Raw genomic sequence first — 27,737 nt, 5'->3', positions numbered from 1 at the left:
TTAGATCTAGGTTCTGAAACTACCTACTACCTATACTAAATTGCGGATCGATTGTTCTGGTCTAGCCTTGGTGTGTCGTACTGTCGAGGAGCTCATGTGTAGGCAGTGAGGTTTGGCGGGGATAGCGAACCAGAGTAGAGTGAGTAAGTGAGCACAGGACTGGTTATGGTGGCGGCTGGGCAGCTGCGGTACTCGTGCAGGCTGGAACAGTTCAAAATAGAGCCTGAGGATTAGAGAATGGAGACAGTGAGCAGCACCGCAGCGTACACCCACTGTTTATTGTACTTTTCTAGGGAGGCCCAGGAAGATAGAGAGCAGTGCCCACTTCACCCACAACTCTCATCTGTCCCCTACAGTGTACATCTCTCACCGCCCTCTGACCACCACAACCTTCCCGGCCGCTTCAACCTCAGCATCAAGCAAGTACTGTGGTACAAAGTGGGGGGGGGGCACTGCACTGCAAGCCGCTTCCTGCACAACCCCGGGTGGGGGGTCACAAAGAAGAGCTCTAGGTAGCTCTGGCTGTCAGTGACTCACGGAAGCAGCAAGCATTAGGCTGGTGCGGCTTGTGTTCCCTGTGCTACCGACTCCCCCCGTTCCCCCCCCCTCCTCCAACTATTTCCTTTACCCTGAGAAACTGCAACAATCCTACATGGGACATAAAGACTAGAAGAACACAAATGTACAAACAAAGGATACAAAAGGATACTAAAGGGCCACAAAGCCCAGTTAAGTCTGGAGGTTGAGGACACAGAGTGACAAACCCACAGCCACTCAAGGATACAGGTGGCTTATCGAGTCTGCATGTGCTCATGCCCCTTCCCTAAGTGGCATCTAGGAAGGGGTGAGGCAGCGCACCTCTACACAAGGAAAGGACAGTGGAAGGTGCCAAGAAGACACCCAGGGCAACCTGCTTCTTCGTCTTGTATCTTGCTACCAGCCTCCAGCTTCCCCACATAGCCCACACTGGTAGTCTGATTAAGAGGGCACTTATATCCGGCACTGGGCTATTGAGCTACTGATCTACAGAGAGCCTAAGAAAAATCATATACTACTTGAACCACTTTGTGTAGACATGGAAAGTCATGAGGACCTGGGGTGGTTCAGAAGAAGCGGAGGAGTTAGATAGACTATCTTGAGCTCCCAGTTGTATCAGACCAGATATTTGACTCAACACCAACTACACCTGCAAGAGGCCTTCAGATTGACCCAACAGTGCATACAACCGTAACCAGCTTCTCAGGACCTATTGCTACCCTCTCCCTGTCAAAGATTCCTTCTAAAGTTAATTTTCTAAAAATAAAAAAAAACTCGGGCAACCATTTTCTTCAGCAATGCAAGCCTTAAGGGCCTGCCCATCCCCCATAGGGACCATATATAAGGGTGTGTCAACACAGCATCCTCTTGGCTGGAAGCAACACCAGGAACAAGCAAGCCTCCTGGATCCCCTGCCTGCACCTTTTGGCGCCACCCCAAGGACCCTCGTGTCAAGCTGGTGTAGTACAACAAGAGATTAAAGAAAGAACAGCCAGAGATGCTGCCCTAAATCCAAAAGGTGGAGGGCAATTATCGCAGACCTTGTTAAACTAGTCATTGGGTGGGGAAGACCTGGCCCACTTATCACTAAGAGGAAGAAGAGAAGAAGCGGGTGGCCCCTGGAGACAAAGTATGCTCCACTCAATTGACAACAGATCAAATAAGGGGGGGTAAGGGCGAGAGTCATTTTCCCCAGATGTTCCGATCACCCAAGGATGTAAAATAAATAAATAAAAAGGAGGACAAAAATATATGACAGGCAAAGTCACTGAATCAATCAATTGTCATTGAAAAAGACTCACAAAACCTTAGAAAAGATCTATCTTAACTCCACTCAAAAGAATGGAGATCATGTTGTCATCTTTTGGAAATTAAGCCCCTAAAAACTCAAGCCCCACAGGAATCCCCAAAGAGGAAGCCACAGGATATCAAGAGTTGCTCTGGGCCACCGTTCTTGGCATCTTGCAGAGGACGGTGGAGGCAATGTCCTTCCAAGCCTATAAAATGGACATACAGATCAGCCTCCTAAACACCTAGGCCTTGTACGTAGCCAGTATTGACAAAAAGATCCCAAATCTAAACAACCCGATAAAGCTGGCTCATGCGGCCAAGAGTACTCGCCTGACATGGAACTACTCTATGGTCCTTAGTAAAGTAAGCACGCTTCAAGAGGTGATGACAAAGCTAGGTGGAGAACTGAAAGAAGCAGTTAACGGAATAACCTAAAAAGTACAAAAAGTTAGGGCCCCAGAACATGGGGGGGGGGGGATTGAATAGGGATATCTGGACTGTCAGAGACGGCACAAAAGTTAAAACTGTAGCGGAGGCCAGACACCTGCAGCAATAGATACCAATGCTGAAGGCAATTGTTCGTGCACTTCCCCTAAAGCCAGCATTTTTGGGGACAAACCTGCCTCTTAAGTGGACTCGCAGGGCACACTACACAGAAGGTGAACCCAAAAGTAAACGATCAAAAGGAAGGAAGGGTCGCAATAAAAATCTAATCCTGAATCACATGGTGCCCTACCCTTAGTTTCAAACAAGGAAATCTTCAACTCTCACTACCCCGCCCAAGGATTAACATCAGCCCTGTTTCCTGGAAGTGCTGCCTGAAGGTGTAGCCCAAACCTCAATCTACTCCCTTGACTCAAAAAGAGTAACATCATGTGATCTTGTAAAGTGAGCACCCCACAAGACGTTGTGGACCTAGCCACAACAGAGAAAAGAGATCCTCCTACAACTCCTGGAATGATAGTTAAGCAAAACCGACCAAACTCCGTCTCGAACACTTCGACGGGGGCCATAGTTTCTTGTTGAATAACCTGCAAGCCAACTGGAACGGGACTACTAAGCATCAAAATCCTATACTGCGGAAAGCGATCAAGCAAGTTTCCTCCACAATGCCACTGGCTCAGTTACAATGAGCCAAAAGGAGTCCCATACACCCCCTCAGCTGCCCCCCCAGAATGGCTAGCCTGAGCTCGAACTCCAAATTTCATGAAGGGGGCCTATTTCCATTTTCTAACAATCAGCCCATCAACAAAAGAGGGACAACAGTTATTTTCATTGTCTTCTGGGAGCAGCTTACGATTGGCTTACTCCATCTGCCCCTACTGAAACTAATCCCATACCCTTCGCGTATTCGACCAGGGACATTAGAATATCTGCTAGAGTACAAGATGGCTGCTTAGACACTATGCAATCTCAAATTGAGACTGTCTGCACATTATTTTATCTGGAATATAAGTCTAAAGGTCCATTTGATATTTTAAATTGTGGTAACGTACTTAAACTAATCTGAGCCATGGGCACGCTCGAAGGTGTTACATCACAAGAGATGGTATCTACTGAATTTAATCGCTCCTGGGCCTGGCTAGAACAACAGATCAGCCAAGGTAACAAATAGATCCAAGGAGCTAGCCATGAATGTTCAGAGATACACTGATACCTTTGAACTGCCGGGTGGGGGGGGGGGGGGGGGGGGTAATCATAATCACCTCTCCTAAGGAATCCGAATACCCATACATTTTCGAATATCTGTTGAATGAGTTCACACCAGCTCAGCCCAGACTTGCCCACTCTGACCTCAGAGGCGCACTAGGCAAAACTCTGGCACCTTTAACTGAGCACATGAAAGGTGGCCACGAAAAACAACATTTCTAGCCCTGAAGGGGCAGAAAACTGGGAATGGCTGTCTGGAACCCTCAACTTAACCCGACTGCTATGCTGACATAGTATCAATTTAACTGGGCCCTCTGATCGGCCGTTCAAGATATGCTCTTGGAACATCAATGGACTGGCAAATAAACTGGGTGACCAAGACATTCTATTATATCTACGTTCCTTTGAAATGGTCTTATTACAAGAGACTTGGTCACAGAAGGCTAATCACCTGGAGGGGAACACAAATCACTTCATTCTTGCTATGACGCAACGGAAGTATGGCCGCAGCAGTGGTGGTCTCCATATATGTATCCACTACAAGTGCTATTGATTCATGGGAACAAGAGAGCGACACTTAAGGGCTACAAATAGTAAGCCTCTCTCTGAAAACAACTAACAGCCAGCTAAATAGAATAACCATGATAAATGTTTACATATGTCCTAGTTCAAGGGCAGCTCTCTCCACGCAGCTGATCGAGATTATCCTAAACCTTAGATCAGAGAAAGCCAGTATGAACATCATGACATATCAAGCGATTCTAATATGTGGCTAAGGACTGAACTGCCCTCAAATGAGATAACGGAGGCGCAAGACGGTGATTGGGCAATTCCATCTGAGGTTCCCCCCAGGTGGCACAGAAGATAAGAGAGGATGGGGACTACAAGGAAACCTGGAACATCTTGGCCTAAGAGCTCTAAATGGCAGATTACTTCTTGATAAACCACCCTGCCTCTCCTAATTATGGAGGACTAGGGCTTCCTTACTGGACTACACCTTGGTCAGCCTTCCCTTAATGAAAACATTACTTCGTTCGTCTTTGGCGATAAAACGGACCGTGACCACCGCCCTCAAGATCGAACCCTCAACATCGGGCTAGACATGTATGAGGTTGCAGCAGATCTAGGATTTGAATGTCACACAATCAACCTCAAACGTATTAGATGTACCACTAACTTGCTCTCAAACCTGGTCTCGGAAGCCAAACTACTACTGGCCAACACAAGCAAGAGGGAGTCTTAGTTTCTTGCAGGGCAAGGGTCACTAAAAAATTGCCAAGTCAGCTTCAAAGCCGGTACTGGGAAAACAACGAACAAATATTGCATTCCACACGAGGGGGAAGCAACTGCCTAATAAGGAGCTCCAAAAAAGGACCAACTAGTTGTGGAGAAGCCTCAAAAAGTCGCCAATGGACCCAAAAATAATTTGTAATTTGAGGGAGGCTAGAAAACACCTAAATGCAGTGAAAAAGAAAAATCAAAAGAAAGATATGGAATTCGTTTTTGGCAAAACTATGGTATGACCCCGGGTCAAACAACTCTGCAAATTAATGGCGTATTGTAAATGGACTGGGTGGCACGCTTCCAAATGTGGCTTCCTCCAACATCTCAGAGTCAAAATGGTATCACTTTCTGCATGACCACTTTAACAATCAGTTGCAACCAGATTAGTTCCTTACTCAGGGGAAAGGTTTGGAGGCTAGCAAACCCTCAGAATACTCTTCAGAGAGCTGTGACCATGTTACTCACTGATGTTTCATCACTGACGCTCTAGTCCAGAAACAAATTGCCAGAGGCCACAGAGATGGGGAACCTGGCCCAGTCTGTATACCACCAGCTATTTACAAGGAGGACCCTATATTCTGGGCTGCCCAACTAGCTGAACTTTTCTGGACTATATTGCAGCAGAACCGTATTCCCACCTCATGGCGTGGTTCGATACTTGTTCCATCTTATTTGGGGTGACAAAAGAATCCCTGGGAATTATCGCTTGATAGCTTTAATTGACAAAGCTAAAAACGTTTCTGGTCTGCTGTTAGATGCACTACAAATAAGGGCCGAGACAAACAAAATCATTCCGCCGAACCAGACTGGGTTCACGAAGCATACAGGGGCATCCATGAACCTCGTTGCACTCTCCCTTCTGTTTGATCAAGCGGAATTAACCTGTCTGCCTGGGTTTTATTACCTATACATTTGCATTCAGCATGTTTGACAGGGGGGGGGAAGCTATGGCAGAAACTCGCTCACCTTAACATCCCGGGCAGCCTGCTCAGGGCCCTGCAATTGCTAAAACATGAAACATAGGTCAGAATACAAATTGGAGATGGATCACGCCTGTCTAGGCCAATAACCACCTCTTAAGGCCTTAAGCACGGCTTGCACCCAGATTAATCAACCAGTTTTTGTCTAACCTGACCCTTTCTCTACGTAAACATGGCTGGATGAAGTTGCAGACCTATAAACACCCCAAACTACAGTGTTACCTAAACAAACTTTACAATGACTGGAAAAAGGCACAGTTCATGAAACTAAGGATTGGGGTAATCCCAATCCATTACCCAGTCAGGAAAAGGGGGGCGGGGGGGGGGGGGTATTTGGGGAGACCCGGCAATGTGTCTGTTCCGCAAACAAAAAGAGGACATAGCACAGTTACTGTGCTTGTGCGCCATTCTTCTGATGGATAGGAGGGAGCCGCTACGAAGAGGCGGGGTTGCCAGGGTCACACGATCCTAAAGGGAAGCAGTGATAGGAGGTTTCAACCCATCCAATACCATTATAAACCGTGCTCTGGTTAAATTTATGCATTGTTTTTCAAAAAAGGTTGAGGCCTTGGATCATGCAGCTGAAGGGCTGGGGGGGGGGGATTAGGCTGTTAGCGTGCCTGGTACTGTGCCCCTGAATGCACTTTTCTCTGAAACAGTTTTTAAAAGGTGCAGGCTGATACCATCTGATCAGGGCGCCTAGATGTCTAGACAGTGCTACACAAAGAAATGATGGACGGAATGCTGAATTAATCATACATTCACCCCCAGTCACGAGATCTGGGTTAAATTTATCATTTTTTTTTTGCTCACCATGCCACCCCAGTTTAGAACCAGCAATATGCAAATCAGTATTGACTCTGTGCCTTATGGGAACAGTCCAGACCAAACAGCCAAGCCAGGTCTTCCCTGGACTGGAAACAAGCATCCTGAGCCTGGTTTCTGGGTATTACCCTTCATCAGCCAGGCTAGCTTGAGTCCAGTGGCACAGTAAACAAGGGACCCACGTCTGGGCATACCATCCCACTTAGGGTGAAAAGTGCTACGCAAACCAATGATGGATGGAATGCTGAATAAATCAAACATTCACCCCAGTCAAGAGATCTGTGTAAAATCCATTGAAACCGGTCCTAGGATGCTTGTTTCCAGTCAAGGGAGGACCTGGCCTGACAATACAGGCTAGACTGTTCTCATTGGGCGCAGGGTCAAGACTGATTTGCATATGAATGGGTCCAAACTGGAATGGCATGATGAGCAAAAAAAACTATGGATTTAGGCCCAGACTCTGTACTGGGTTCAAATTAAGAAATACAAGGGGCTGATGGTGAACGAATTGAGATGAAATGAAATGTGCTGTACTCTTTTTTTCCATGCCTAAAGTCTGCACATAGTATTAACAAAACCTTTTTTAAACATGATTTTAATTCTGATGTTCAGTATGTTTTTATGGTGTATGTAATAATATGCATTTTTATGATGGTTTTTAACCATCGAAATAAATAAAGTACTGAACTGAACTGAACTGTACTGGGGTGAATGTATGACATAGTTCTGCATTCTGTCCATCAATTGATCTTTATGTAGAGGTCTAGACAGAGCACAAACCCTAGTTGCATTGATAAAGGCTACTTTTACATTATTTTAGTCATAGCACCTTACTCATACCCGCTTTTAATGTTTACAGATCAAGGCTATTTTTAAGCATTGCAGCCAAATTTATTGCATGCTCCCTCGCTAAGGTGCTAACTGTACGGCTTTTTAGGCATATATTTTACAATGCATTACCTTTTTCTAAAGATTTAACTTCAGAGATGCTATTTTTTTTACTTGTAACATATTACAATGTATTTATTTATTTATTAAGCAATAAAGTCTACTTACTTAGCAATGAATATTTCGATATGGGAGAATTGGGAGACCCTCATTACATTCAGTAGGGAGAGCAGCATCATTGTGCGTTCTGTCATTGTGCAGGTCCAAGGCATGGCAATCTGTAGTCGTGGTCACAGAGCAGGACCCATCCTTGAGCTACACCCTGCCAATGCTACACTCTTCTACGATAATTTGCAGGAGGCTTTGTCGCTCATCTCTTAATCCGCAGTTTCCCCCTTTCAAATGGCAGATTGCGTGTATTGGGCTCCGGAAGTGGGGAGTACACTTCCCATAGGGGGCAGCACTTTTTTACTACGATCAGGGACACAGAACGAGAAAGCCAGACCACTTCCCTTGGGCACTGCTGGCTGACATGCCCATCAGGGGTCCTGGTCATCCTTAGCATCTCCCTTAAACTGTTAGGGCAGATCTACTTGAAGTAAAGAGGACAGCAGGATCTTGTGGGAAGGCGGAATCAGAAGCAGAATATAAAGCTGAACTGGCACTGGGGCATTTATTACAAGATTTACAAACATAAATAGGCTGAAATATATTTATATTTAAATTAGAGACTATCAAAGTATGGCTGAAGTGTTTCAGATTCTTGACATTGTTTTGAATCCTCTGATCAAGAAACATTTTTTTAGAAACCGTTTTATTGAGTCGTTGTGATCAATGTTGCGCTTATTCTCTTGTTTGAGAGATAACCAGTGAGAGTGGCAGAATAACAGAAAAATCGGATTAAATGTGACAATTTTTCCCTGGCTTATTTACCCAGGTTTCTGAAATGCAGCTACAAAAAAAATCCCACCACGGAGTTAAATTGCATTACTGCTATCATGCGGTGTACAGTTATAGAATTACCGGGCAATGAAAGGTTTAGGCGCCATGAGAATCAGACAGGTTATTTACGCACAGAGGCCACTTGGGTCCTTCGCCTCTATTAGAGTGTGGATGGTTACCTGACTTTTAGAGTAGCTCCGCATAAGTGTCCCTTGATGAGGGCTCAGGAAAGATGGGACCAAACTATCACTGAAACACCATTCTTAGGGGAGAGGGTAAGAGAGAAAGTGGGAAGGAAACCGTCCTAAAAGTGAATCCAAGAAATGAACACCCTAGCCTGACAGAGTACCAGCCTCCTACCTCAGGATGAACATCCCTATAACACAGAAAAAGGATTACTCTCCATACCCTACACAAACACCTCAAATTCAAGAAAGAATTGGTCATAAGATCATGAAGGGCCATATGTATCATCAACCTGATTTGCGAATCTAAAATTGCGATTTTTTAGGAATCCCTATATCAGAATCGCAAATAGGGATGTACGTACAAATTCACATTTTTTTGGTGAATTCTTAGTATTCCTTAATTGCGATTAGCAAATTGCGAATCGGAATTAAGGAATACTTTCCCATTCATTTCTATGGGCCAGGAGGCCCATAGGAATGAATGGGAAGTTATTCTCAATTTGTGATCCGCAATTTGAGAATCGCAAATTGAGAATAATTTCAAGGGTTCAGGGGTGTCCAAAGGACACCCTGTTGCATTGCTGAAATAAGCATGGGTGCACATGTGGCGCACATACGTACCCTAAGGGCATGTATGTGTGTCACATGGCACTTTGAAAAATGCAAAAATTTGCATTTTTCAAGGAATTCGCAAATTACAACCAACTTGAAGTTGGTGGTAATTTGCGATTCCTTAAGGACAATTTGCGTATTTTTTTGCTTCATACATTGCATTTAAGGAATCACTAAATTTGTGATTCCTTAAATGCAATTGCAAAATAAGGAATCACAAAATTTGCGATTCCTTGTTTTGCACCAGATTTTCCTTAATACATACCATTTGGCAAATTCGCATTTGCAAACTTCGGAGTTTGCGAATGTGAATTTGCTTGATACATATGGCCCTTAGTCTCCAATCGGTCTGTCCGACAGCTGGAGTCCACGATCTGGTTCCTGCACTTAACATTGCATCTGGACAAAGAACAAAATGCCCTATAGTGAAAGAGTCAGGACTGAGATCAAATAAACCCATGCTCATCTGCCTCCTGTGCCAGGAAAGCAAATGAAAGCATTATAAAAAATAGGACTCTTTCTGGAAGAAGCCCGACGAATCAGAAGGAAAAATACAATCTGAAAGAATCGGACCGTTGATGGCAACTTCAGGAATCCCCATTACACCCAAGGCAACAACATAAGCCAATCTCTACCCTCCCTCGGCCCCTTTCCCTCACAAATCTTCCATATTTTTTCTCACAACTCATTGCCCGTTAATGGAGTATTATGCAACTTGCATTAACTTTTCTTAGTTTCTAACCTCGCCACAGTCTCCTGACTATTTCCCCTTCCAAAGTCTACCACCAATCGCCTTAAGAAAGCCTTTCTGTCCAATGAAACCCAAGTAACTTGTGTTTTGTTATATCTCACCAGTATGGATTTATGTTTTATGTTTTTTTCTTTAATTCACAAAAGGAATTAGGCTGAAAATGTGAGACATCGGGGGAGGGGGGGGGGGGGGGGTTGGTTGGGGGACACAGCTAGTGGCCACAATGTAAAAATCGTACTGGAAAAACATTTTTGTGACATGTTGAAATAAATGTAATTCAGACTGTAGACCGGATTTTGACATTTTTCACTGTGGCACATGCCACTCAGAATATGCAGCTGATGTTTACCAAGTCCTTAATCAGGGTTGCTAGGCTACCAGAAACGTGCGTAAGAAGCAGATACTGCATCTAGTCAGGTGACGATGTCCTTCGTGGAGTGCTAGCTTAGTTAATTATTTACAAGGATATTCAAGTGCTTTCTAAGTAGCAAAGTGCTTACCTTACATCCAGAACACTATACTGTAGACAATGGATCAAAACACTCAAAGGCTAGAGCACTGTGACCAGGTAGCAAGGTAGGCAGTAACGTAAGCACATGTCTGAATGGGATAATATGTTTTGCGTACGCAAAGGTTCAATGTAAAGCACTACGGATACATGATTACATAATGGAGGTCTGAGTCAGGGATCTGTTGGGGCGAACTGTTTCACATTAATATAGTTGGATTTATATTAAAAAAAAAAACAAAAAAAAAACGCTGCAGATATTAGAAGAGAAAATATGAGAAAACTCAGTCCGAGAGAAAGTTTGATAATGACCAGAGCATAAATCAGCAATGCGAGTAACGTCAAAGCAGTGAAGAGACAGTGTAAACTAAGGTTCCAGCCGAGCACAGAGTAAATCAGCCAATCCAAAGGCAGATGAACCGGAATGGGGATTTTGAAGCAGGTTGGCAAGAGCAAGGTTGTCTTTAGGCCCAAAATGGTTCCTTGGGTTTCCATTTTGCATGGGTGAGCAAACTCTTATTTTTCACTCAAGGGTTTGTGCACTTACAGTCAGTCTTTAAAACCACTTGGTTGCGACTGCCTGTTCAGTGGAAGACTACTATGGTCTTGGAGCTTCCTTTTTTCCGCTTGTTCAAAGATATCACGGGGCTCCCACTTTTTGCGATTGGTAGTCTTGTGGAGGACATCTCCAGCCAAGTAACTCAAAGATGGGAGGACAGCCTCCATCTACAATGTGAACTCTGCAACAGAAACACACACACCAATGATCTACATGTGATCAAGGCGCACAAGTAATGTTCATTTGAAACATGGATGGTGGTTTGGGCAATGGGCAGACCCACTGTATGCCCTGCAATAACACATGGTCTTTTGATCATGTGGGTCTGAAAGGACTCCTATTGGATTGCTCTCATTCAGCTTTCCAGAGAGGCCAGCAGGAAAGGGGATTACCCAAATACATATTCAAACTCTAGCCAGGTCCCTTGCAAGATCTTCCTTGTCTTTCATCCAGCAGCCATGAAGAAGGGAAACATTGGAAACCAGCGAGTTGGCTATTCCATCCTCGGTGAAAGACGGTCCATTTGGACTGCACCAAGGAAACATGGCTGGTTGTGTTTGCCTGGTAGCGTGAGTTAAGCCTAGGGGCTGGGAAACATGGCGGCCTATGTGTAAACATCACAAGAGTTTAAGCCCTCCCATTGGCCAAGGATCCACAAATGGGTTATATAAACCAAATAAATGCTCTGTACTATATTCCTAGCAGGTGAAAGTATTGAGAAAGTCAATGATGTTGAAAAGCATCTACTGCTGCTATTAAATGGATTTAAATGCTCGGGAGAGCTCCGTTCCTTTTCTGCAGTTGTTGTGTAAAAGGCGAGACTCTACCCTCACCAACACAGATGTACCCGCCCATAGTTCAGTGGTTGAGGGTGGAGAATATATATATATATATATATATATATATATTCTGTGTTTGCTGACCCATAAAAATGATTTAAGAATAAATTAATTACTAGGCCACGCCTTATAAATTCCCAAACCTAAAAAATCCCCAGTGGTAATAGCGCTCAATTATGAAAAAACATTCAACAAAGTTGCATGGCTCTTCCCGAGAATCACAATGCCTAGATTTCATCTGGGTGAGTCGTTTAAAAAAATATGGTGAGGCTTATACTACAATCCCAGTACTAAAATTAGGACTAACAGTGTCCAGTCTGACTGTTACCCGCTCAAACAAGGCACTAGACATGGGTGTGCCCTTTCCCAGTCCCTATTTTCTCCAAGATATCGAACCACCTAATTTCTCTCAATGAAAGCAACAACTCAATCAGATTAAATTTCGATGGCAAATATTTTAAACAGGCGACCAACAAAGGCCATTATAAAAGTCACAGAGCAAGCAGATATTGCTATTCCTGAAAATATTGCCAAGATCAAAGCGTACTCCTCAGTATTGGGCAATACTCTCAAAAAGGATAAATCAGAGGTTCGTCCACATAGCATTACATGCACCAAAGAGGTGCTGTACTCATCACAGTAACCCAAATTTCTCAAATATTTAGTATTTGAATTCAATGCGGACCTTAGTGAATCCATAAAACAAAATTAATCCCTGGTCCTTCAAAAGGTTGACAAATTCCTGGAAAGTTGGTTAAAAAGAATTCCTGATGCAGTGGGGTAGACTTAAATCCATAAAAATGGTTATCACTCTGATTGTTAACTACCTATTAAATATGTCCCCAAGCGGATAAATTATTTATTTTTTATATAAAGTAGACCGTTGTCCAACAAATTCATTTGGAATCCTAAAAGAAAAGAACCCACATTCATTGCCTTGAAAAACACTTAGTCTACCCACAAACCTAGGCGGGGACACTTTTGCAGATGTAAAAAAAATACCAAACCGCCTATTTGGTTGCCCAAGGTGCGAAACAGCTTGACAGTGCCATTGACTTTAGAGCCCTATGGCTTTCCCTGGAATAGTCACTCGCAGATAACCTCTCCTTAGATCTCTCCCAACCATATACAAAGACCATTATATTCTAATTAACCCGATCCTGAATCACAATAAAAAGGTTTTACTACATATTTACGTTTGCTTCTCTATAGTAAAAGTTAGATACGCCTTACAGGCTGCAATCTGGTTCTAAAAGACATCAAACTTGATCCTCAGCTTGCCATATGTGGCTCATAGAAGATTAAGGGAATTTTAAGGTTAGCGACTTTGGCTCCAAACAGCACCCCTTATCATTCGCCAACATCAAACAAAAATACGAAATTGCACCCTCCGACTTCTAGGACTACAGGTAGCAATCTCCAAACACAATTCCTTCCCTTTTAAAGAAGCCTCGCTACTGACCCGCCTAGCAAAATTTAAGAAGGTCCAACATGTGGCCTCCAAAATATACACCAAGCTCAGACTTCCGACCACCTAGTTGTGCAACTCAAGAAAAATGGTGCTCTGACTTGTCCCAGGACGGATTATCTAATCCATACTAATATAATAAAGAGAGAGCCCAAACCTTTGAGGCGGGTAATCTCAGGAACCACAGCACCAATCACAACACCCAATACAAAGTTGGAAAGGGAAGTTGCAGCAGAAGGACATAGGCTATGCAGACGCCCACCATATACATTTAAAAGGTAAAAGAACCGTGCCAGCAAAGTAGTCCCTTGTGGGTGTGTCTGCGTTCTGCTGTGGGCGTGTGCTGGGGGCATGACAAACGATGGGGGCATGTGGTACGTTCCGCCCTTCATGCCATGTCTCATATCGTGTGCGAATCCCACCCTGCTCCCTTTAAATACCCCTGCACCCCATAATCATAACCCACCCTTACTCCTTAAAATACCCCAACACCCTTAAACACTAACCCATCTTAATACTATAAATATACCCTGTACCCCCAAACCCAAACCTATCCCTAAACCCTAAAAATACCCCTGTACCCCAAAACCTAGCCCTGAGCCCTAAAAATACCACTGTACCCCAAAACCCAAACCTAACCCTAAAGTACCCCTGTACCCCAAAACCCAAACCTAGCTCTGAACCCTTAAAATACCCCTGTACTCCAAAACCCAAACCTACCCCTGAACCCTAAAAATACCCCTGTACCCCAAAACCCAAACCTACCCCTGAACCCTAAAAATAACCCTGTAACCCAAAACCCAAACCTACCCCTGAGCCCTAAAATACCCCTGTACCCCAAAACCCAAACCTAGCCCTGAACCCTAAAAATACCCCTGTACCCCAAAGCCCAAACCTAGCCCTGAACCCTTAAAATACCCCTATACCCAAACCTACCCCTGAACCCTAATACCCCAAAACGCAAACCCAGCCCTGAACCCTAAAAATACCCCTGTACCCCAAAGCCCAAACCTAGCCCTGAACCCTTAAAATACCCCTGTACCCCAAAACCCAAACCTACCCCTGAACCCTAATACCCCAAAACCCAAACCCAGCCCTGAACCCTAAAACTACCCCTGTACCCCATAACCCAAAACAAATCTGAACCCGTAAAATACCCAAACACCCCAAAACATATACCTCAGTACCCCAAAACATATACCCCTATACCCATACTTGCCTTATCCAAACATTAAGAAAACATGCTTTTACCATTCATGCATTTACAACGAATTTTGTTGTAAACGTATGCGTGGTAAAAGCATATAAAATGTAATGCAATGCGTTATAATGGCATTGCGGAGTCATGGTACTTTCGTAATGAAAGTATGTGGAGTGATGGTATGCTGAAAGAAAGTTGCGGAATAATGGGCGTTTACCTTCCCCCGGTAAGTACATTGGTGGCACGGCGGCCCACATCTCCAGCAACATACTCATATTTTTTCACCACCCATTTGAAAAATGCACAGGTCTCTCTCATTGATGGCCAGCACTGGCATACACTTTTAGACACACCTCCCGCCACAAGTTATAGAATTGCGAACTTTAGAGCTGGGGAGCTACGCTCGAATCTCGGCATCAGCTCAACATCCTGTGATTCCAGGCAAATTGCTTTGTCTCCCAGCTCCCCGTGCCTACCACAAATGAATGTGTTCTTCTGTAATGTAAATTGTCCTCATGCCATGTGGTCGAGTTCGCGCTATATAATATTGCAAGGAAAAATAAAGTAGGGAAACTCGAGTTCACACAGTACTGAACGAGCACTCTTAAGTGCGTCAGCGGTGCACTGTGAATCGGAGCGTTTCACAGGCCTGTCACAGATAGGAAATGCTATCGAAACGAAATCCAACAAAACGATATACTACTGGCCGGCAGCAGTTCATACCTGGACAAAGTCGGGATGGGCTGCTAGTCCATTATACACTGACTGGCCAAACCTATGGGCTTATACATTCAATAAAAAAAATATCAAATATTGCCCAGACTATACTACATAACCTTCCCAGAACCTTTTGGTCCTCACACCACCTGGCCACATCGGGTTTCATGGACAACAGCATTTGCTGGAGTTGTGACTCCAAGAATGCGGACCTGTGTCATATGCTATACGACTGCCCCACGTTACACAATTACTGGACTAATATCCACAATACCCTCGACAACATATTACATATTAAACTCCCCAAGACAGTTCATTCTCAGTTTGTGGTCTTTTTAGCCCCTCAAACACAACTGGTCTACAGAGGGAGGACTTACTACTTATGGACTTAAATGTTTACCGTGGCGCATAAAACGATCTAGTCCTCCTGGAAACAACTAGGGAATACCTCCAATAACACGCGGTAGAAATGGCTGAGATACATCAGGGGCACACACTCAATATTATCTACCCAATATTCCTAGATCTCGGTCAATAAACTCTATGGAATATTCTGAACTGATTCCTTGAATTAATTACACACACCCCTGAGATACTAAACTATGATCTCTTTATACCACCACTGCCAACACCCATTTGCACTTGATAATCATCAGGACTTGGATGACTTCCTTGTAGTCTTGCTGACATACGCTAGGTCACTTAGACACAAGTTATAGGCGCCTCGACCGTTAACAATGGCAACCTCCTACCAGTACTTAATTTGTAAAAAAAAAAAAAAGAAGTGCAGGTGCTGAAAATTTTGCCAAGGAGCCACAGCTCACTTCTTCCTCCGGTGAACCCCACTTTCAACACTCACTGCCTCAGTCTCTATCTTCTAACCTTGATCTGTTGTCTGTCCCCTAAGTATTTGTTCTAAGAGTCTATTCTCTCACGTCTCTAATTGTTTTCTATAATCTTTGTCACACCTGGTGTGTTACCTTATTCCCTGTATTTCTGATTTGCCCTCTATTCCTTCTAGCCCTGCCCTTTTTTCTCTTCACTCTTATCCATGCTCTGCTCTCTCCCCCCTGATCTTGTCTCTTTACTATCACTCTTCTAGCACTGATTAGCTGTGTCTCCGTTTTATCATTTGTCTGCTTTTTTTCCTCTGCCCTGTCCTCTACATCCTTTCATTCTATCTTCTCTCTTCGTAATGCTCTCTTCTTCACATCATGGCTGCTTTCTCGTTGTATCGGATTTGCTCTCCTTTTCCTTAGCTCCATCTTATCTCTCTCCTCTCCTGTTGTTTCTTTCTCCTCTTTACTCCTGCTCTCGCTCTCTCATCTATAACACTGCTGCTGCCTGTGACCCCTGCCGTCAGCCTGTACATGTCCCTGCTATTTTGAACTCTGAGGTTTCCTGTTGTCATTCCTAAAGAAGTGAAAGATGGCGTGTTTTACTTTCTTACCTACACTGAGTGCAAAAACAAAATGCACACCAAATGAAAATGCTTTTTTTTGCATATATTAATCAGTGCGGAAAGACTGGGTTTATTGCGGAACAGACGGCTGCTCGAGCACAGCAGGTGATGTCACGGCTAGTGCTGCCTGTAATTAGTAGGTCTAGGGATGGCGACGGCATCGGCATTCACTGCTCAGCTTTCTGTGACCCTGCCTGCTACAGCACAGGCATTGTCCAGAGCCGTAATGCTGCCAATGCTGGTAAGTTTGGCCGTGGTGCCTACTGGACTCACGCACGCTCAGCAATTACCATGCTGCGGTGCAGCGCACAGATTCTACAGGTGGAGAAGTGTGGCTCAATGGGTGGAGAAGTGTGGCTCAATGGTTAGAGCGGCAGACCCTGATGCAGAGGTCTAGCCCGGGACCAGGGTTCAATTCCCCACCTCGGCGGGTCTTGGGCTCAAAATTCCACGGACTCGATAATTCTCGCCTCGGTGCCTATTCCAATCATGGAGTCCCACTCTGCAACTCTGGGCAATAGCTTGCTTAATCTCCACAACGGCCCCCACAACGCTAAGGATGCCTGGCCTCCATCTCGGGGGTGCCCAGGAGTGGACGCCTCACAGGGAAAGCCAGGATGGGTTCCACAGCGGTATTCGTACAAGCGCCTTGAGACCCTTGCGGGCGAATAGTGCGCTATACAAGTATCAATTTACATTTAGGTGAAGCCATGGTGCACAAAAGTTAAGGATAGCAGCAATGCAGGGCTGCAGGATAGGCTACTCTGGCTACGCAGCAAGTGGAAAGTCCACACTTGCTTTTGTTTATTCTTCCTCAAGAGCCCTCACTCCCAGGTTCCAAATGCGCTCTCGCAGCTTCCTTGCCTCAACTCCCTCATGAGCCAGCCCCCAGCTACAATTATCCAATGGTAGGCTTAGGCTCAGGCAGTGGCAGGGTGCAGCAGTCTCAGTGAATAGAATGCAAGCCACAGTCTGACTTCTTGGATTTGTGAACGGCGTGATTACATCACTAACGTGGTGATACACAATCACGCCTGCCTGGACAGGCGTATGCTGGCCTGTCTATGAACATTTACCAGCCAGTCACCATGCAATGTACGTCATTCTTTTTATTTTGAATAATTAATATTGAGACCACCTGCAGGGTCAGAAATTGAAAGGAGTGCCGATGCAGAGCACCTGCTCAAATTAAGCACTGCCTCCTACCATTTTTTCTTTCATTGTGCCTTCCCTATTTTCGCACCATGTGGTTGGTCAGTGTAGACATAACTGCCTCACGGGGCTACTTGTTAAGTATTTACTAACTTTTATTCTAGCTTTATGTAATATCTGAGCAATTGTTCTATTGATAATGTACTTAGTCCATCAATGCATATCAACCGCCTGTTTTGTACTAAAATTTCTATGAAAATCTCTTGAAATCAAAAATAGAAAGAAAAACAGAATAGTCAATTACAAAAAGGCTATGGGGTTGAAGTGGCAGGGTCTGCAGAGCTACCGCCCACGAGGCGCACAAACTACCCATACAGCCATAGACTTATAACCAATTCAAGAAAGCTTAAGTTCAATCATTCTTTATGTGGGTTGAGAAAACTTAGATGTATGAACTTGGGTTAGTTTGTAGTTGGATGTCTTCCTTTCCATGTATCATTCAAGCATTCCCTCTGTGTCCATCGTCATTTGAAAATGTGTCATAGGTTTGTTTTGAGGTTATGTTAGTCTTATATCTGTCATAGTGGATATGTGAAAGAAGGGTGGTATAGAGGGTGTGCTTTGGGGGAAGTCTATTATTTAGGAACAGTTGCATTGAAAGTGGTCCTACCAGGGGCTCCAGATTTCCCCACGTTTGTGGAGGGAGGCATCCCCAAGCTTTACCAACCTCTTTGATAGGCATGAACAATTATCCATGTCACATTTCCATTCTTGCACCGACTGCCTATCTTTAGAACTCCACCATCATGTGATATCTCTTTTCACTCTCAGGCATCAAATTTGAGTGTGGCTAAAACTTGAGCCCTGCGTTTCTTCACTTCACCCTTAGGAGTGTTCAATCGATGGCAGTCACACAGCTGCAAATAGGGAGTGTTAAACCAGTTTCTAGTATTGTTTGACAATTGAGAAGTATAAAGGCGCCAATTGTGATTTGACATGGTCTACAGGTTGGGGTGTTCTGAAGCCCTTGTGACATACTCTCAGGGTTTTAATTAATTCTTTGGAAATAATGAAATTAGATGGGATGGAGGAGGGGCAAATGGTCCGGCCTCAATTTGCCATGTTCAATTGTGAATTTGTCCCTTTCCAAACTGCAACAAAGAGCTGCCATAGAGCTTGTGGGCACAGACTACTAATAAAAAGTTAGATCATAGATATAGCTCCCGTAACAAGGGATTACAAGATTAATTTGGCTTCCAGGGGGTTAAACACTAGGATTTTTATAATTAGTATTTTTTACTGGGCTTGATCATTGTATACAGCTAGTTCCATCCCAGAATCAAGAGAGTAGGGGTGGATAAATTGTACAGTTCTTGATTTGTTTTCTACGGGGGGGGTGGGTGGGAGGAGGGGCAAAACAAGGTGGGGTTATATTTAGATTGCAGCTTTGTTAAGGAGCTGACCATATAAACATTCCTAGATACCTGAAGCAGTCATTCTGAACCTGGAGTAGGGGTTTTTCACTTTAGTTCTTCCTTCAATGGGACCAGGATGGACTCGTCCCAATTGACCGTCAGCCCCTCCTCTACCTTACAAATCTATAATTCTCATTCACTAGTCGTTTGTGTGTGTATGTGGGGGGATGTGCTTGGTATACTGAGGAAAGAGCAGCACATCATCAGCATAGAGTGAAATGTGATCTTCTGCTGACTCCTCCCACTGCAAGTGTGTCCTCTCTCATCTAGAGGTTCAATCAACAGAGTGAACAGGAAGCATGAAAGGGGGTAACCTTGCCTTGATTATGTTTAAATTGGTAATGGGTGTAAAGATAAAGGGTCCCCTGCTATTAATGGGAAGTTCCTCGAGGCAGGGAGATAATACTTAGCGTAAATTCCTAGGGCAACTTCAGAAAGTCACAATAAACCAATGCAATTCTAGTACCTTGAGAGACAGAGACAAATATATATTGAAAAGTACAAAAGTAGTTATTTATTGATAAAGATATATTCCTTATTTCATCTTTAAAACTAGACCAACCACATACACACCACATCCATATCATTCGTACTCAACAGTCATAATATATACATTTACAGGTATGATCAACACCTGAAATTTCATCAGTCAAAACATTATGTACATGTTCTGATATGTTTTTTATCTTTTCATCACAATGATCGTCTAGACATTTTCCATAGATGAGCCTTGTATATGGGCTTTTAATACAAAAGGTATGTATCTGTGTCGTGAAGCGGTTGCAGCTCCCAGGTGGTTTCTACACGCGTTTCGGCCTATGAATACCTTCTTCAGGAAAAGCCACCAGAGATACAGGTACTGTTATTTGGTACGAAAATTGTCCGTCCGGACAATTTAGCATAAAGGGGATGAAAAAGGCGTCTTACTTCCAAATGAACCACCACTGTTTTCTTTCAGATAATTAAAATCCGTTTGGAGGACGATTCCATAGGGATATATATTTCTTCCTTTCTCCCCAGGCTCAAAAACTCTTCACTTGACAGATTTTTTATTTGAACTGCTGTGGGATTCTGACAGGATTCCAAAACGATACAGTGCAGGCCGTATGGCGCGCGTGTTGAAGGATGCAACACGCGCAGAGTGAAGAGTCCAGATAAATCCATTGGGAATGGGTCCTGTATTGTTCGGTTTACTTTTATTCTGGCCCATGGCGGGTGCAGAGAGGTTTGTCATTTCCGAGACCCAAAGGTGATTTTGCGCAAACTTGGAAAAGGAAGTCTTAGCTTATGGAGTCAAATTTTTTTGTTATCTATTAGGACCAGTGCATGTGATCCAGTGAGTTCATCACATTAAGCCACTGCCAGGTGCCTAATACCATGCCCTGGCATAAAGCCATTTTGGTCCATGTGTAATAAAGAGGTAATTGTTTCCACCAACCAGTTTAGCAATATTGCAAGGATTTGGACTCTTTACTAATAAGGGACATGGGTTGTAGTAAGAACAGATCTCTGGGGGTTTCGCCAGTTTCGGGATAATAACTATCATGGCCTCACATACATCTTCTGGTAGTTGAATTCTGCGGGTCGCTTCATTAAACAGGGAAGTTAAGAAGGGGCTTGTTAGGGAAACCAATCTTATGAAAAATGTCAATGGTAAGAAATTGGGGCAAAACTTTTTGCTGCTGCTTGTGTTAACTCACAATTGGAAATGTCGAATAGCAGGTGGTGTTGAACTGTCCCTTTTAAGGCACGGTAATACCTTCTATGTTTTGGCCCGGTCTATAAATGGCACTGTGGGAGAGAGGGCCCTTGTGTTCTGGTTGGCGTTAGGAAGGAGGGGGTGTGAGAGAAATGGTGTGCAGTGTTTGTTTGGCCTACTGTGCTGTTCTTATCCCTAATGTCACTGCATTTATTCCTTGCACCAGTTTTGATTCCCTTTTTCATCGATCTTGAAATTATAAACAATGCACCTTCAATCTCATAGAGGCAAACTGCAAGACTAGTACAGCCATACTGCACCTGTAGGCTTCCAATTGTTTTTCGATGACGCATTCATTTGGGCTTCTGCAGAGGTTCTTAAGGTCTGAAAACCTGCACAAAACTAGATTGATTAACGGTGACAGATTCCAAACGTGTGTTTCCCGAATCAGTACACCACTCACCACATGGGAGACATGCCAAGACCAACTTTGGAACTATGTGTTTGCTCTACTGCAAGGAGTCCAGGCTAAGGCAGGAAGCTGCCATCCATCTACCTGGTCACAAAAAAGGTTAAAGCATAATGAAACAGATTCCCAAGTGTCAGCAAAAACAAAAGAATGATCTATTGTTCTGTCTTATAACTAGTCTCCTGCTTGCATGCAACTCGTTTTGCTCACTGTCATTTCAAACCTCCACCGAAACAATTTCCTCTGAAAGAAAACTTAAAACTCCAGAAGCCAAAAGTCAATTTACCTCGATAAAAACTAAGTGAATCAGACAAAAAGGGTTGTACACCTAAGGTCCATGGGACTGAATGTATGCTAGACTTTCACGACGACCATGAAAAATGAATTATTTCCACCTATGGAATGCAAATGTATCCTATAAGGATATTCGGAAAATCTGGCATAGATGCAGCCCCACGGCTCTACCATGGCAACCATGTGTTTAATGATTGTAATGTAACATTTCAAAACCCTTTATAAGTGAAAAAACATGCTAATTCTAAATGTTCTAACAGAGCTGAAGTACTATCTACACTGCTACTTTACTGTAATGTTCTTAAGAGTCAACGCTTGATCCATTATTTTTTTTTATTAGCTGCATTTCGCTACAATTTATAAAAGCAGTAAAGAGAAAACAAACATTTTCAAACAATCATCTTTTATCAAACAAAGCTCTCAAGGTTTCTAGATGGTTTGAGAGAAGTTATGAATCTCCATGGTGCCCACAAAATTAGCTGGATTCATAATATAAAGAAGCTCCTGCTCGAATCTGGCCTGCCATCTGATTGGGAGCCTGGGGTCTCTTTATCCAAGGCTGAAACTAAGCGAGCCTACTGGACATGGGTTGATGATCAAGAACAAAGGGACCCAAACCGAGGTAGGCTGACTGAGGCATTTAGACAACATAAATTAAAGCCTCGCTTGGAGTCTTACTTGGATTTCATTAAGAAACCAAGAGACAGATCCCTTTTCATCCAGTTTAGGTTGGGAACACTCCCCCTTCGCGATCACACCTGCAAGTGGAAGCCCCCGTACCAAACGTCCCCTGACTGCCCAATCTGTGAAGGTGTCACTGAAAATATCCCTCATGTCTTCTTTGTATGCCCAGCCTACGCAAAACACAGGCAGAAATGGCTCAAACCTGTGTGTCTGTTGCTTGGAACCAGGGACCACTCCTCTGCACTCAGAATACTTAAGGCTGACACTAGCACAACCCTAGTGTGTGGGGTGGCCAAATTTCTTAGTTGGGCCTGGCTGATTAGATTGAAGGCTACTAGATGACTATAGTTTTAGTTGAATCTTTAAATCTTCACAAAGCTGCTAAAGTTTAACATGTTTTTAAAGTATTTATTGAAATATGAATGTTTTTTTATTATAATCAATTTAAAAAAATGTAATGTTAATGAATTGTGGTTTCATATTTTATGTGCTTTATGATATTCTGTATATCGAAATAACGCTTTGATGGTTACAAACAATGTTCTTTCTATTACTTTAATCCTACTATCTGTATAAACAGAATGCCCCAAGGAATTCGGTCACGGGACAGTTTTTAATTTACCTTACGATATCAGTTTTGCTGACAGAAAGGTCTCTACTTATTAAGTTGAAAACATCTCTGTTCTCCCTTCGGGCATTACTATTCCGCTGGCAGAAGCACTCTACCCCAAAAACGACACCAAGAAAATAATTTCACTGCACATTGTGGTCCCAACTTAGTTTGGTCCTTGAGTGTGCGTTAGTAGTAACTTTACGTATTGCAAATTTCAAATCATGAAAAAAGCACTTTATTTTGCCAAATCCATGAAGTCTGTTTTGCGGAACAGGACATTCACAATAGAGCGCAGAAATCTCACAGATGAGCATGGGCATACACAAAACCCTTACAACTAAGTGGTTTATGCAAATAGACGAGTCATTCTGAATGTGGAACACGTGTAACGCTCTAATAGGAAACACCACTAGGAACTCAAAGGTCAAGGAATAAATGAACACACTATGCTATTCCAGAAAAAAAGTCCTTGTGGATGTCTCTCCATAAAACAAATCACATCCCAAAATATATTGGCCCGGTGCAGATAGTATCAGAAATTTGCAGTAATGGAAACATCAATGTCCTTGAATCTGCAACTGCAGACTCTTACAGCTGGACTCGAAACTTTGCAGCCGACAAAATAACTACAAGTGCACAAATTCAGGCCTTAGAAGGATGACGACAGCCAAAAATGCCAAAGGGCTCTACCTGCACCCATTTATGCTAGTTATTTATATAGTGCACTTATACTAAGATGTCTCTTGGTGCACAACAAAATAGCTGAGTCTCGGACCAAAAAAGAAAGGTATGTCGAAAATAGAAATATTCATTTTCTTCCTGAAAATCATGAGGTGAAATAAAATGGCAGCTTATTCCAAAGACTAGGAGCAAGCACTGAAAAGGATTTTTAGACAAATGAGGATTTATTAAATCGAGGAATAGCAAGTCACGTATAAAGCCAACAATTTGCGGTACCCATCTCTGAAACTGACACTTATAACGTAGGATGCTAGCTCATTTCTTTAGGAAAATAAAGTTGTATTATAAAAAGGACTTATTAACATCTAAGGTCACTCGTTTCCCCTGTAATGTCAAACTCCACCAGAGTGGCGCTACTATATGCTCGGGAGATTTTAAATTAGAACCTGGAGGAAGAAGTTATATGCACCTCTACAATAGGAGTTGGGATGCATTCTGCCCCATATAACTCTCGGTGTGTTCAGGGTTGGACCTGCCATTCTGTCCCTGTGGCATTTCCCTGGTAGACTGCATGTTTGGCGACGCCATGATCTAACCATGACCCAATCTAACCAAGGGCCTTCAGCACGGTGGGCCTAGCTAGATCACTTTTGCCATGGGTGATTTGGGTTACCAGTCCGGCCCTGGGTGCGTAAATGGAAAGTTTGATGATAGTTATCATCAGGGTAAACTGAATACATGCAAGGGGGTGCACAAAATATCACTATCGCATGGAAGTAGCTTCAAGCATCCCCGGGGCCCATTAACTAGGTTAGTGCTATACAGGTACCCCATGCATGCCTTATGTATATTACATAGCACAAGTTAGTTATTAATTCAACAATAAAAGCATATTGTATTGTAAAAAAAAAAAAAAAAAAAAAAAAAAGTTAGTTGGGCCATTATACGGAGTGTATGGCTTTAGCAAATAAAGTACCCCACATACCTTTGTGTTAGTAAGCCAGTCTGTCCCTTCCTAAGTGGTGCAAACCGTGCACATAAAAGCACAGCGTGTCAAAAAATGCCCAAGAGTAACAGCATTAATAAGGAAGTCTGAAAAGAATAAATGGAACACTGTAATACTTTCAAGCCATGCACAGTACACCAGGCCAATACAGGATATTCTCCTGTGGAGAAACGTATGTGCAAATAAAGAACTAGTGTGCCAGTTAGAATAAACTGGACGGTTAGCACATTAACAACTGGGTCACAGAAGTCACATGCAGCGTGCCCCACTTTGTAAATGCAGTCGCAGAACCATATGCCAAGAGGAATTGCATCAGTTAACAATGATCTGCCTTGATGTGATAAAACTGTATGCAAACTATGAGGTATTCAAAATGCATGGTAGCGGCAGCCCATCCAGCCAACCTTTAAGATCGCTGCCCAGCAGGGAATACTAGAATGTTCAAATGGAGAGTTTAGTCCTGCTTGCTCCCATACTTCTCTGCAGTTCTTGGGATCACTTGTTTGACTGAACTTACTCTTTCGCTCTATCGACCACACTGCTGTCCCCCTCAACCCTTCCACTGATGCAGCTGTGGTCCCATTTCTGCTTACATTTTTTGATCTCTCCGATGTCCATCTCACTCTCCCACCCATCTTGGCCACCCTCTTGCCTCACCTTGCAGGGGAAGTAGACAGACGTGGCCACCTTCTCCATAGCCAGGTTGCGGATGTTGCCGGCAAGGGGCCCCCTGCAGGCGGGGCAGCAGGTCAGTTTCAGGCGACATGGGTTGCAAAGCAGGTGCCCCGCCTGGCACTGCAGGATTGGAGGCAGCACATATTCAAAGCACACCGGGCATTCAAATAGTGAGATGAGCTGGTGGTGAGATAGCGGAGAAGCAGGGGCACCGGGAGGGAGCGGGGAAGCGATGGTGGCAGCGCCCGTGAGCAACGAGGGCGGCTGTGGTTTGCCGCAGACTTTGCTAGCAGCGACCCCGGCGGAAGACGGGCGGCTCATCGCGCTCCCGGTACACCATGGGTGTGATGAGGCTCAAGCGCGAGCCGGGCACCCGTACAGGTGACCGCGATCACCAAGCAGCGGCTGGCGCGTGCAGACATCTCAGACACTAGACCGGGATGCGCAGAAAGCCTATATGGGCGTGGCCGCGGCCATGTCAGGTGTGGATATTACTGTTCATTGTCCTATGAACGCAAAAGGCGTGCACAATGGGCGTAGCGGCGGCCACAGCAGGTATGGGTATCCTCAACAATGTCCAATGGAAGCGGGAGGCGTGATACAACTCCGCCTATGCTTCTTTCGTCTCCAGGGAAACGATTACTGAAAGCGGGATCATTTGCTTAAAATCTCTCGCACCCTTTAAATAAGTATATGAGGAGCGATGATGAGCCGACCGTACTCTGGATGTCGTCATAGTTACAGTTTGTTCCACAGTATTCATCCAGTTCACTGAAAGATAACCGGAACTATGAGAAGTCTGCAAATCCTTGCAGTCGGTTTATTCACTCAAGGAGTAGCTAGCTCTAGACAACATTAGAGCCTTAGGTGTTTTTCCACCTCCACTACCGAGCCATTGATTTTTTGTTGTTTGGAAAATGGGGCACTTCGGCTTAGACCTTCCTACTTTTTGTTCACAAAAGGTGTCTGCGGCAGATAGATTTGCAACCTTTTTTTCAAACATCACAGGGATACTAAAGGTACCAATGGGGTTGTGAATTCCCCTTAATATAACAAAAAATAGCCGAAATTTAGTATATATGTACATACTTTTTTATTTTGTAGAAAACGTGCTCTGCAAGCTCGCATATTTATTTCTTAAGATTACATCAATGAAAGGTTTGCTGTGCTTGAATCACAATCTTCTCAGCTTTCAACAAGAGTAAGAGTTGTACCATTGTTTTCATAGCTTCTGCCTTTTTTCCTAAGAGGTAGTCATTTTTTCCCTATTATTTTGGTTTCAACCTACTTGAAACTTGTGGAAACAGGTGTGAAACCTAAGGGTGACCCCAGAAAGCTATACATTACCGAAAGATAGACAACATTCTGAATTCATCAAGAGATAATTTGTCGGCTGACCGACGTCCCTGAAGGGGACCCTCAAGAGAGCAGCCCCTTTAGTGCCACAGGATGGCACAATGGACAGCTTAGTGTCTGAAGACCCCTTCGAGGTTCCGCTCGTCACTTCCGGCCGAGGTCGGGTTAGGGGAGAGGTATAAGTTTCTCACCCGCCCACCTGGCAGCCTCTTTGTCCTTCACCGCGGACTCCTTTTGGACGTGTCCTGGGAGCTGCGGATCTTTGATTGCACGGTGAGTGCAAATCTCCTGCCCGGTGCCTCCCTTTATGGGGGGTGTATCAGGGCTGGGTGGCCTGCATGGATGCGGGCCGCCTTGGAGGGGGGGTTTCGGCAGCTCACTTTTGGACACGGGTGTCTCCGCTGGCTGCCCCGGCCCTGAGTGGGCTCTGTGGGTGCCGAGGATGGAGGAAGACAGGGGGGGGGGCTGCTCTGCACTGTGCACCCTGCTTTCTTTCGCCTGTCCCGGGTGGAGGACTTAGAGGTGCTCCCGCCTGCGAGCCTGTCGGGCCTCAGCCCACGTGGGCAGTGGCCAGGGCTGGAGTGGGACGGGCGCGGGGGGAGGGAGGTATCAGACGCCGTGAGGCATCCTACCCGCCACGGGTCGTGCAGCCACATGGTGAGTCAACACCACCCCTCCCCCCACCCAGCCTCTCCATCGGGGTTAATATCCAGGGCAAGGCAGCCGGGCCACGCCTGGGAAGGGGATGTTGGGTAATAATGGCGTACACGGGCCAGCATCACCGATGCTGCCAGCTCCTTGCCTCGGTGAGTGCTGGGGAGGGGGGGGCAGCTTAGAGCGTGCATCTCTGTTCACCCGTTCAGGGTAGTGGCATTAGAGGCGCTCCCCCCCTCCACGGGTAGTCCAAGTATCCATTAGTTGAAGTCTAGAGA

At 44.3% G+C, this 27,737-nt stretch overlaps 1 protein-coding gene across 1 annotated transcript in view; it reads right to left on the bottom strand.

The window, feature by feature from the left end:
- SIAH2 (siah E3 ubiquitin protein ligase 2) overlaps positions 1 to 25,899 on the bottom strand; it is a 91,588-nt gene extending 65,689 nt beyond the window's left edge. The window contains exon 1 of the mRNA XM_086944910.1: positions 25,432 to 25,899. Coding sequence (XP_086801036.1) covers positions 25,432 to 25,770 — 339 coding nt within the window. The 5' untranslated portion in view covers positions 25,771 to 25,899. The remainder of the gene's footprint in view (positions 1 to 25,431) is intronic.
- Positions 25,900 to 27,737: the final 1,838 nt, after the last annotated feature.

The sequence above is a fragment of the Lissotriton vulgaris genome, chromosome 11, assembly GCF_964263255.1.
Source record: "Lissotriton vulgaris chromosome 11, aLisVul1.2, whole genome shotgun sequence".
Taxonomy (NCBI): Eukaryota; Metazoa; Chordata; class Amphibia; order Caudata; family Salamandridae; genus Lissotriton; species Lissotriton vulgaris.
Note: the sequence above shows the minus strand (reverse complement) of the source record. Positions and strands in the feature narration are given on the sequence as shown.